We start from the raw sequence: 12,470 nt of genomic DNA on the forward strand, positions 1-12,470 counted from the left end.
AATGAGATCCTTGCTGGGTAGAGTAATCTTGGTTGTAGGTTCTTCCCTTTCATCACTTTAAGTGTATCATGCCACTCCCTTCTGGCTTGTAGAGTTTCTGCTGAGAAATCAGCTGTTAACCTTATGGGAGTTCCCTTGTATGTTATTTGTCGTTTTTCCCTTGCTGCTTTCAATAATTTTTCTTTGTCTTTAATTTTTGCCAATTTGATTACTATGTGTCTCGGCATGTTTCTCCTTGGGTTTATCCTGTGTGGGACTCGCTGCATTTCCTGGACTTGGGTGGCTATTTCCTTTCCCATGTTAGGGAAGTTTCTCTTCAAATATTTTCTCTGGTCCTTTCTCTCTCTCTTCTCCTTCTGGGACCCCTATAATGTGAATGTTGTTGCATTTAATGTTGTCCCAGAGGTCTCTTAGGCTGTCTTCATTTCTTTTCATTCTTTTTTCTTTATTCTGCTCTGCAGCAGTGAATTCCACCATTCTGTCTTCCAGGTCACTTATCCGTTCTTCTGCTTCAGTTATTCTGCTATTGATTCCTTCTAGTGTAGTTTTCATTTCAGTTATTGTATTGTTCGTCTCTGTTTGTTTGTTCTTTAATTCTTCTAGGTCTTTTTAAAACATTTCTTGCATCTTCTCGATCTTTGCCTCCATTCTTTTTCCGAGGTCCTGGATCATCTTCACTATCATTATTCTGAACTCTTTTTCTGGAAGGTTGCCTATCTCCACTTCATTTAGTTGTTTTTCTGGGGTTTTATCTTGTTCCTTCATCTGGTACATAGCCCTCTGCCTTTTCATCTTGTCTGTCTTTCTGTGAATGTGGTTTTTGTTCCACAGGCTGCAGGATTGTAGTTCTTCTTGTTTCTGCTGTCTGCCCTCTGGTGGATGAGGCTATCTAAGAGGCTTGTGCAGGTTTCCTGATGGGAGGGACTGGTGGTGGGTAGAGCTGACTGTTGCTCTGGTGGGCAGAGCTCAGTAAAACTTTAATCTGCTTGGTTGCTGATGGGTGGGGCTGGGTTCCCTCCCTGTTGGTTGTTTGGCCTGAGGCACCCAACACTGGAGCCTACCTGGGCTCTTTGGTAGGGCTAATGGCTGACTCTGGGAGGGCTCACGCCAAGGAGTACTTCCCAGAACTTCTGCTGCCAGTGTTCTTGTCCCCACGGTGAGCCACAGCCACCCTCCGCCTCTGCAGGAGACCCTCCAACACTAGCAGATACGTCTGGTTTAGTCTCCCCTGGGTTCACTGCTCCTTCCCGTGGGTCCCAATGCGCACACTCCTTTGTGTGTGCCCTCCAAGAGTGGAGTCTCTGTTTCCCCCAGTCCTGTCGAAGTCCTGCAGTCAAATCCCACTGGCCTTCAAAGTCTGATTCTCTAGGAATTCCTCCTCCCGTTGCCAGACCCCCAGGTTGGGAAGCCTGATGTGGGGCTCAGAACCTTCACTCCAGTGGGTGGACTTCTGTGGTACAAGTGTTCTCCAGTCTGTGAGTCACCCACCCAGCAGTTATGGGATTTGATTTTGCTGTGATTGCGCCCCTCCTACCGTCTCATTATGGCTTCTCCTTTGTCCTTGGATGTGGGGTATCTTTTTTGGTGAGTTCCTGTGTCTTCCTGTCGATGATTGTCCAGCAGCTAGTTGTGATTCTGGTGTTCTCACTAGAGGGAGTGAGAGCACATCCTTCTACTCCGCCATCTTGGTTCAGGCTCCCTTATTTATTTTCAATTTGGATGATCACTCTGTGTATTTTGATTGGAGAATTTAGTCCATTGACATTTAAGATAATTAATGATAGATATGTATTGATTGCCATTTTAAACCTTGTCTTCCTGTTGATTTTGTATTTCTTCTTTGTCTCTCTTTGTTTTTCCTTTTGTGGTTTGATGATTTTCTTTTGTATTATGCTTATGTTCTTTTTGGTTTTCGTGAATCTGTTGTATGTTTTTGATTTGTGGTTGCCCTGTTTTTCAAGTATGTTAACCCCTTCCTATATCTGCTTGCTTTAGACTGGTAGTCATATAGGCCCAAACACATTCTAGAAAAAAAAAAAATCTACATTTTCGTACTCTCCTCCCCCACATATTATGATTTTAATGTCCTCTTTTGCATCTTCATGTTCATCCTTTTGCTGTTCATTGTGGTTATCATCACTTCCACAGAAATTTTTTGATTTTTTTTTTTTTAATCTGTGTACTGTCTTATTTATGTGATTTACTTTCCAATTGTGATTTTCTCTTTCCTATAGATTTTTACGACTTTCTATTTAGAGAAGACCTTTCAATATTTCCTTTAGGATGGGTTCAGTATTCTTCTAGTTTTTACTTGTCTGAGAAATTCTTTATCTCTCCTTCTGTTCTAAATGATAATCTTGCTGGGTAGAGTATCTTAGGTTGCAGATTTTTCCCTTTCAGGACTTTGAATATATGTTGCCATTCCTTTCTGGCCTGCAGTGTTTCTGTAGAGATATCAGCTGGTACCCTTATGGGTGTTCCCTTGTGATTCTGTGTTTTTCTCTTGCTGTCTTTAGAATCGTCTCTTTAACTTTTGCCATTTTTATTATAATATGTCTTGGTGTAGGTCTGTTTGGGTTTACCTTGTTCAGGGTCCTCTGTGCTTTGTGTATCTGGATATCTGTTTCCTTCTTTAGGTTTGGGAAGTTTTCAGCTGTTATCTCTTCATTTTCAATCCCCTTTTCTCTTTCTTCTTCTTATGGGATCCCTATTATGCATAGATTGGCACGCTTTATATTATCCCATAGGTCTCATATTTTTTTCATTTTTTTTTTCATTTGGGTTTTTGTCTCCTGTTCTAATTGGGTGATTTCCATTATTCTATCTTCTAGATCACTTATTCGTTCTTCTGCATTATTCATTCTACTATTCATAGCCTTTCAGCTTTCATCTCTTCAAGTGAGTTCTCTAATTTTTCTTGGCTCCTCCTTATAGTGTCTAGTTCCTTTTTACAGTAATCTGCATTTCTATTGATAGCCTTTCTTAATTCCTTCAGTATTTTCATTATCTCCTTTTTGAATTTGGTGTCTATTAGACTGAAGATGTCTGTTTCATTGTTTATTCTTTCAGGGGAATTCTCTTGATCTTTTCATTGGGAGTGGTTCCCCCTGCTTCTGCATTTTACTTATATTTCTCTTGCTCTATGAGTTTAGGAGAAACAGTTATCTACTGTGGTCTTTGAGGGCTATTTTTATGTGGGAACATGCCTGTGTAGCCTCTGTGGGTTTAATATTTTTTGGTGTGAGGGCTGCTTTTAGTATGGATACTTGCCACCTCTTTTCTCAGTGTATGCAGGCCATTATCCCCTTGCTAGGAGGTGTGACTGATGTTGTGGTAATTAGAGCCTGCACTGGCTATTGAGCAGGGCCTCCTCTTTGCTCTGTGGTTGTCACTGCCCTGTCCAGGGCAGGGCCTGCTCCCTAGTTGTTGGAGTAGAAGCCCCCAGCTCCATTTCTGAGCTGTGTTTCTGATCTGTGGTGCGAGGTAAGCGGGATTGGAGTGCTCCCACTGGGAGAGGAGCCACTGAGTATTCCTCCGCTGGAGGCGTTCACCTGTGAGTGTGCTCTGTTTTGTCACCTTTCACCCATTGTGTGGGCTCACAAAGTACACTGTTGTTGGCACTACCCTAGGCCCCACCTCAGTTGTGGGTATGCTGGCAGTTGGCCCTGGTGCCTCTCAGACTTTGTTTTCACAAGGCCACCAGTGCAGATCCACTGAAGTCGCGTCCCAGGACTGCAGTAGTTGCACACCTGGACCCGCTATGGGAGCTATGGAGGCAGCTCAGACCCTGGCCTGGACCGACCCCTGTGTGTACGCGCCCTCAAAGCCCATAGCTGCTAAGGCCAGACCTGTCCCAGCCACGGGAGCACCAGTTGTCCGTTCAGATGTTCTGCAGGCACTGAATTCACAAAGCTGGCAGTGTAGGTGTAAATCTGCGGTTTGCACAGCCGTGGGGAGAGATTTCAGCTCTGCTTCCTAAGTTGCACGACCCCTGGGGCTCAGCTGTGATTTCAGCCCCACCTCTGCGTGTGGGCAACCCACTGGCGTCTGTTCCCAAGACCGCTGAGGCAGCGGCCGGAGCATGCGAGCCTGCTCTGGCGGGAGGGGGCCGGAGCAGCTTGGGTGCATGAGCCCGAGGAAGCAGGAGACGGCAGGTGGGGAAAGAGACTGCAGTGTTGGCCCCACCCCTCCCTTTTGCATTGCCACTTAACAATGGCACTTCGCTTCTGTGGCAGCCCAGGGTTCTGCCACGAACACTCCTGGTTGCAGCACCCCACACTCCAGCCCCTTCAGGCTGCCTCCGCACAGCCCCCAACAGTCCTCTCCCCAGGTCTGTCCTCTAAACCCTGTGTTCCAGCACCCAGCCCCTGCCCATACCAGTGGACATGCCTCTCAGGCTGGGGTGTGCAGAGTGGTGACACAGACTGTCTGTGTAGGTCTCTCTCTGTCCTGCCTGCCACTAACTAGTTGTTGCGCTCTCCCTCTGAGCCTCTGAAGCTTCTTTTTTGTCCCAGCTGATCTCCCCGCCCATGAGGGGACTTCCCAGGGTGTAGGAACCTCTACTCTCCTTCAGCTCCCTCCCAGGGGTGCCAGACCCGTCCCACTTTCTCGCTCTTTTTTTTTTTCCTTTTGTCCTACCTGGTTACATGGAGATCTTTTTTGTCCTTTCAGGTGTTTGAGGTCTTCTGCTAGTGTTCAGTAGGTGTTCTATGAGAACTGTTCCATTTGTAGATGTATTCTTGATATATTTGTGGGAAGAGGTGAGTTCCACATCCTGCTACTCCACCATTTTTATTCCGATCCGACAATTGGTTTTTTAAAAAAATTAGTATCCAAGGAAGGATTAGACATTGTATTTGGCTTATATGGCTTAAAAAAATGATTGAGATATAATTCACATACCATAAAATTCACCCTTTTAAAGGATACAGTTCAGTGGTTTTTAATATGTTCAGAAGAATGTGTATTTATCACCACTATCTAATTCCAGAACATTTTCATCACCGCAAAAAGAAGCTCCGTGCCCATTAGCAGTTATTCCCCATTCTTCCCTCTCCACAGCCACCAGCAACCACCAATCAACTTCTGTCTCTATGGATTTGCCTTTTCTGGACATTTTTTATAAATGAAATCATGCAATATAGGGCCTTTTGTGTCTGACTTCTTTTCATGTAACATAATGTTTTCATAGTTCATGTTGTGGCATGTATTTATGGTATGCCACCTTTTTGTCCACTCATCAATTGATGAACATTTGGGTTGTTTCCACGTTTGGGCTGTTACAAACCATGCTGCTGTGAACATTCATATCCAAGTTTTTGTGTGAAAAACTGTTTTCGGTTCTCTTGGGTATATACCTAAGAGTGGAATTGCTGGGTCATACAGTAAATCTATGTTTAACTTTTTGAGGAACTGCCACACTGTTTTCCACTGTAGCTGCACCATTTTTATATTCTACCAGCAGTATATGAGCGTTTCAGTTTCTTTACATCCTTATCAACAGTTGTTATTGTATTTCTTATATCCATCCATTGGGTGTGAAGTGATACTTTATTGTGGTTCTGATTGGGGTTTCCCTAATGACTAATGATGTTGGCATTGTGTACTTAATGGCCATTTGTTTATCTTCTTTAGAGAAATACCTACTCATATCCTGAGCCTATTTTAAAATTGGGTTATTTGTCTTTTTATTTTTGAGTTGTAAGTGTTCTTTATATGTTCTGGATGCTAGACACTTGTCAGATAGATGATTTATAAATATTGTCTCTTTCTGTGGGTTGTACTTTCACTTTCTTGATAGTGTTCTTTGGAGCACAAAAGTTTTACATTTTGATGACATCAATTTATTTTTTCTTTGGTTGCTTGTACTTTAAGTGTCATATCTAAGAAACAGTTGCCTAATTCATGGTCATGAAGATTTACGCTTACATTTTTTTTAAAGAGTTTTATACTTACATTTTGATCTTTGACCCATTTTGTGTTAATTTTTTGACTCAATCATTTGTTGAAAGGACTGTTTTTTTCTCCCACTGAATTGTCATGACACTTTGTTGAAAATCAGTTGAACAGCATGTTTGGGTTTATTTCTGGACTCACTTTTCTCTTCCATTGATTTGTGTGTCTATCCTTATGCCATCACCACACAGTTTTGTTTTTGTTTGTTTGTTTTTGTTTTGTTTTATTTTTTGGCCATGCTGCACGGCTTGTGGGATCTTAGTTCCCTGACCAGAGATTGAACCCAGGCCCTTGGCAGTGAGAGCACGGAGTCCTAACCACGGGACTGCCAGGGAATTCCCTACCACACAGTTTTGATCATTCTAGCTTTGTAGTAGGTTTTGAAACCAGGAAGTGTCAGTCCTTCAAGTTTGTTCTTTTTCAATATTGTTTGCTATTTGAGGTCCCTTGCATTTCCATATGAATTTTGGGATCAACTTGTCAATTCAGGCAGCTGGGATTTTGATAGGGATTGCTTGAATCTGTTGATCAGTTTGGGAAAATTGCCATTTTATGGCATCTTAACAGTAGGCTAATCTGTCTTTTAAGTCTCATTTAACCTATGGGTTCTTCCTCTTTCTTAATTTATTTTTTGTTTCCTTTATATTTTACTTGTGAAGAAACTGGGCCTCTGCCCTGTGGAGTTTCCCGCACTCTAGATTTTGCTAATTGCATCCCCATGGGATTCCTTTATATCCTGTGTTTCCTATAAAATGGTAATTAGGTCTAGAGCTTGGTCAATTCACGTTGATTTTTTGGCAAGATTTACTTCATATGTTGTTTTGCATTTCCTATCATCATCATTATTTTAATTAACATACTCTTCTGTTCATTGCTTACTTACCTTGGGAATCATAGCACACCTGTGCATAAAGAGCTTCTTCATTCCTTTTTAAGGCTGTGTAGTAATCCATTGTATGGTTGTACCATAGTATATTTATTTCGTTTTTTATTGATGAACATTTAGATTGTTTCCATTCTTTCTCTATTATGATGTTTCATTAAATGACCCTGTACATGCATCATTTTTCACATTCACAATATGTCAGGTTAAATACTTAGAAGTAGAATTATTGAGTCAGATATACATTTGTAACTTAGAAAAATATTGCCAAATTGCCCTGCTAAGAAGTTATTCCAGTTTACATTCCCATCAGCAGTGTAAGAGTTCCATTTAACTGGGATCTTTTTAATATATAAAAAACTTGTTAAACTGTGGCTGCTTAAATAGGATAAGTATATACTGTGTGTGCACACATACACAGAGGTATATAAAACTTCATAGAAATCTAAAATATATTTCAACTAGTTACCTAGTAGCCCTGTGTCTGGTGCTTATTCCCTAATAGGAATTATGTATATCAATTAATGGAAAGGGAAACTTGTATGGCTGCTTTAAATTCTCTCAGGCAGACACTTGTATTTAAGAGCCATCTTGTTTTTGTCATTCTAAATCCCTTCATTCTTATAGCAGAAACTGGACAAGAAATATCCTCTTTTGCTAGGAGCTAAGGTCCCACAGGAAGACTATCCCCTGAAGCTTCTGTTAGTCTTGACCTCGGCAGTAGAAGACTTGCCCCTTTAGTCCCCCAGAAGATAGCTCTGTAGTCCTTACGGAGATTCAGCCTTCCCCCACTGGAGGCTCTGACTTAAGCTCTGAGCAGAGCCAGTGAACACACAAGTTGGTCCCATCTACTCTCAAGTCACGTGTCTGTCTGAATCCCAAGAACATTCTCCATTAGTAATTTTCAATGTTAATTTGGTATGACAGTGTGGTCCTGCAAACGCAGAAGTTGGCAGGAAACTTCACCAAATGGGCGAGATCAGACAGCACCATTTTGTTCTCTGTGGACAGTTAACTGCTTTTGTTTTTGTTTTTTTTAAAGTCTTTATTGAGTTTGTTACAATATTTTATGTTTTGATTTTTTGGCCCCGAGGCATGTGGGATCTTAGTTGTCCGACCAGGGATCGAACCTGTACCTCCTACACTGGAAGGCAAAGTCTTAACCACTGGACTGCCAGGGAAGTCCCAGTTAACTGCTTTTGGAATGAAATTTGTTAGAGTTGCAATCTCTTTTCTTTCTTGAAACTTCCTAGATAATTGGGAGATTTGGTCCTTTTGCTTAAACTCTGCTAATGCCCCTGTGGTCCAGATTCCTTTGGTTACATTTCTGTGGCTGGCTTCCATCCTTCCCTTAGGCCGGCTCTAGTCCTCCACAGGTATTCTGAACTTGATCTTTCTTTTCTAAGATAGACCCTAAAATTAAATTCACCCTTGAAATACTTAGTAAAAGGACACATTTCACTGAATAACTTCACATAAATTACTTTTCTAAGTAACTGATTCATACCCTTATGATATCAGGGTTTTGTTTTGTTTTTTTTTAAACAACCCAATTTTTCTCACAGAATACTGAAAGTATCCTTGTATGTGTGAAAATAGTAATACAATGAATGTTCAGGTAATGAATGGTTTATAATTTGATGTTATGTCCCAAATTTTCACATTCCCCCCACCCCCACCCCCAAAATTTAGCCATTTGCAGTGAAACTCTGTTACGCATTTTCCTGCATTCTCACACATTGTGAATGTTGGCCTGCTCTGTGCCAGGCCCTCTGCTCTATGCCCAGGGGATGGGATAGAGAAGAAGGAGCCCTTGCCCTCCAGAGACTTACAGTCTGAGGAGAATGTGGATAAGGAGAAGATAGCCATTAGGACTGTCAGTCTTCTACAGCCTTCTTGGCTATAATACAGGGATTACAGAGGTAAGAGGGGCTGTTCCTTCTGAATTAAATGGCCTAGGATACTCTTTGAATTGTGGCATTTGGCTTTCTTAAAAATTGTCTAAATAGGTAGTTATATGCACCTAATAGTAAATTGAAAAGGGACACAAGAGTGTGGAATAAAAAGTTAAGTCTCCCCTGGTCCTTAGCCACTCAGTTGCTCTCCCCAGAGCAGGCGCTGTTACCAGTTTTTAATGTATTTTTTCATACATTATCATGCATATTTAATGTCCCCCCCCCCCCCAGATTATAACTTGTACTCACCCTGCCTCTTTCATTTAACACATGGTATCTTAGAGATCATTCAATACCAGTACACACACAGATGCTTTATTCTTCTTAATGGCTGAATACTAGTCCATTACACTGGTCCTCTATTAATGAACCTTTTGGTTTCTACTCTCAACAGTGCTGCATGAACATCATTTAAGTGTGAAGGACTTAGCCAAATAGTCCTACATTCCCTCAGCAACATATATAGATGCCTATTCCTCCGTATATATTGTTTATTCTCCTATGTTTAAAAGTCATTTGTTTCTTTTTCTGTGAACTATTCGTGTCTTCTGTCTACTTTTCTGTTCAGTTGTTGGTTTGTTGTTGGTTTTGGAAGAACTCTTTATATCGTAAAGAAATTAGCTTTTGTGATACTTATTGTAAATATTTGCCTGTTTTCTTGTAGCCTTTGTTACCTCTTGTAGCCTCTGCAATCATTGTGAGCTCTCACTTTTCTACATCTCCATGTTTTCACATTACTTATCTTTAGCAGCTTCCTTTCCCCTTATTAGTACTTCCTGTATAAGCAAATGAACTATGTGTACTGGCTGTTGGAGATCTCTCTTTGCTTCTCAGTGATATTTTTTACTTACTCCTGATTTCATATACTTGGAACCATGTATCCTTTTCACATTTACATGAAGTGTTAGGGGTTTGTTAAGGCAAAACCCTAGAAGGTAATATGCTTGTCAGCCTGATACAGTGTTTGAATTCCAACCCTTACTCTGCAGTGAGCTCTGGGATCATTTTAGTACATTATCTTTTGATTCAAATTTAGTTTAATGTTTTCTACTCTAAGTGGCCTTTAACTTTAGCTGGGTTTTGGACCTCCCTCATCAGCAAAATGGGGGATCCCTATATACCAGGTTGTTGTAGTGATTAAATGAGGCTGGAAACAGGGAAGAAGAAGGGATGGAGGAGAGTCCTTAACTTTTCCTCTAACCTTCAAGTCCTGTGTTTTCTAGGTTGAGGCTTTCTGTCATGGAGGTTCTGCTGTAACTCTGGGTTTCCTGGGGCAAAAAGAGCCCCAGCTACTTGGTGATATTCTGCATGGTCTTAAAATGTTCTCTGCTGTGGCTTCAGTTTTCTCAGTTGTAAACGAGGAACATTAAGATGAAGATGATGATAGTGTCGACTGCATAGGGTTGTTTTGAGGCTTCCAACATAAAGCCCTCTACACATGGAAAGCACACCATCACCTTTGGAAAAGGGTGATGAAGTAACAGTCCTGCCTCCTTTTTTGCAGAAGCCCCGTCCTGCGTGTCTCTTGGAAGCACATCTCTGAGTGGTCCCTCCATCCACTGCCCCTCCGCTGCCGTCTGTATCGGCATCCTCCCAGGTTTGGGCGCCTACTCTGGGAGCAGCGACTCTGAGTCCAGCTCAGACAGCGAAGGCACCATCAATGCCACCGGCAAGATCGTCTCCTCCATCTTCCGAACCAACACCTTCCTCGAGGCCCCCTAGTTCCTCTGTTCTTACCGCAGGGAGCTCCTCCCCAAGAGTAGACTGGACAGTTTATTCTGCCTGCAGGCATTGCCTCCCACAGAAAAGTCCTTTGCCTGCTCCCTGTGCACACCATGACGTTTTTAACCTCATCTAAAAATGTCCAGAATCCACTTGTGGCCCGACTTGTGTTTGTTTTCTCTTTCTACTCCAGTACAGATGCCCAAACCTGTCTCACGGCTTCTGTCCTCACTGATTTAGTAGGGCCCAGCAGAAATTCCACTAAAAATGCCCTGGGAAGATAGGTACCAAGCAGCTTGCAAAGGGTTTGGGTTCTGTTGCTTTCTTGTTTTTTTGTTTTTTGTTTCTTTTTTTTTCCTTTCCCAACACCACAAAGAAGCAAGGACAGTTATTGAACGGGTATCATTTAAACATTCTATTCTAGACGAAGGCGCCGTTTGACTATACTGTGTTGTGGGGTGTGCAGGCGGGAGAGGAGGTCCCAGGTGATGGAATGGCGCACTGCCCTGGAACTAACCTATTCTTGATGTTGTGTGACTAAGTAAAGGTTCTAAACTACATCCGCAGGGGGTGTCACTTAACACTCATCGTTCATTGTGAAGTTTTCCCTTACCCTTGGCTATTCCTTCTCCCTCCACCTAATCCCATTTAAGACACTAAACCTTAAAGAAACAAACATAGGCCTTATTTTGTTGTAGCCAGAAATCAGAAGTGCTGGTAGGTGTGTGGACGAGGTAACTTATTTCTGGCAGCTCCTGGAATTCTAATATTGCAAGCCAGTGCGACCCACCTGCATATTCTAGCTACAACCTGTTGAGGCCCCTCTCTGTTGGCTACATTTCTAGTTGTGGCTTCTAACTGTGGAAGCTGTTTCTAGCCTAAAGGTGCTACGCTTGTCCTTTCCTCTGCTTTGACCTGCTGCCCTTCCTGCTCTTCCCTTCCCATACAGAGCAGCCAAGACCCAGAGGTGCTGCTTCACCTCCATCCCCTAAAGGGAGGCAGGAGCTCTCCCTTTGGGAGGGAGGGAAGGGCAGGGGGAGACAAGGTATGGAGGCCCTGAGGACAGAGGTAGGCCATGAGCTTTTAACAACAACAACAAAAAGCTGTAGGCTCCCCTGCTTCAGAAGAGTGAGCCTGTGCGGTTCTTTCTTCCGCTGGGTTCCTACGTCAATTGTTTCTACTTCCTTGTGTGTGAGACGGAGAGAGACACACACAGAATGTGTTGACACTGTGATGCTGGCAGGCAGAGAAGCTACTCAGTTTTAACGTGGGCAGAGAGGCCCCTGGATCTCCTCCAAACCCACTCCTTTTCCCTCCCAAAGCAGTGACACTCTGGTGCCCGCTGGCAGATGGTGACTTCCCTTCACCCATAACTGATGCCTTGTGAATTCTTTTTCCTTTTCAGAGCTACTCTGTGCTAATTGTTCCTGACTGTCAGTACAGGCACATCAGCTCCATCCTTACAAACAAGACGTTGAGGTAAAACTGTGTAGGCACCTTCTGCTCCTCTGCTTCGTTGTTCTGCAATTGTGCTGTTGCTATTACAGCCCGTACCCAGAGCAACGTCAGATCATTTCAGGAGGCAGACCGAGGAACCAAAGTCACCATCTTTATGTGGTTTGACTTTTGTTTTTTTTTTTGGCCGCACCACACAGCATGCGGGATCTTAGTTCCCCGACCAGGGATCGAACTCATGCCCCCTGCAGTGGGAGCACAGAGTCTTAACCACTGGGCCGCCAGGGAAGTCCCTGGTTTGACTTTTAAGAGGCCATTACTATACCTCATTGCCTCTGTCGATGTTGGGAGAAGTTGACAAAGGGTTGCAGGGATTAAAAACCTACATTAATTTGAAAGCTAATAAACCTGTCAGAGAATAAGATCTTGCTTTTCCTGTACTGGATCTTGTGCTCCCACCTCTGTCCCCATCTACTGTAACAGCTAGATTGTGTCAAGGA

The 12,470-nt window shown here is 42.8% G+C and overlaps 1 protein-coding gene across 12 annotated transcripts in view; it reads left to right on the plus strand.

The window, feature by feature from the left end:
• The window catches only part of PSME3IP1 (proteasome activator subunit 3 interacting protein 1), a 44,941-nt gene extending 33,599 nt beyond the window's left edge, over positions 1-11,342 (plus strand). For all 12 annotated transcript variants that reach the window (XM_061174000.1, XM_061173997.1, XM_061174001.1 and 9 more), the window contains one exon: positions 10,298-11,342. In XM_061174000.1, the coding sequence (XP_061029983.1) occupies positions 10,298-10,515 (218 nt within the window). In that variant the 3' untranslated portion in view covers positions 10,516-11,342. The remainder of the gene's footprint in view (positions 1-10,297) is intronic.
• The last annotated feature ends 1,128 nt before the right edge of the window (positions 11,343-12,470 follow it).

Source organism: Eubalaena glacialis, chromosome 18 (assembly GCF_028564815.1).
Source record: "Eubalaena glacialis isolate mEubGla1 chromosome 18, mEubGla1.1.hap2.+ XY, whole genome shotgun sequence".
Taxonomy (NCBI): domain Eukaryota; kingdom Metazoa; phylum Chordata; class Mammalia; order Artiodactyla; family Balaenidae; genus Eubalaena; species Eubalaena glacialis.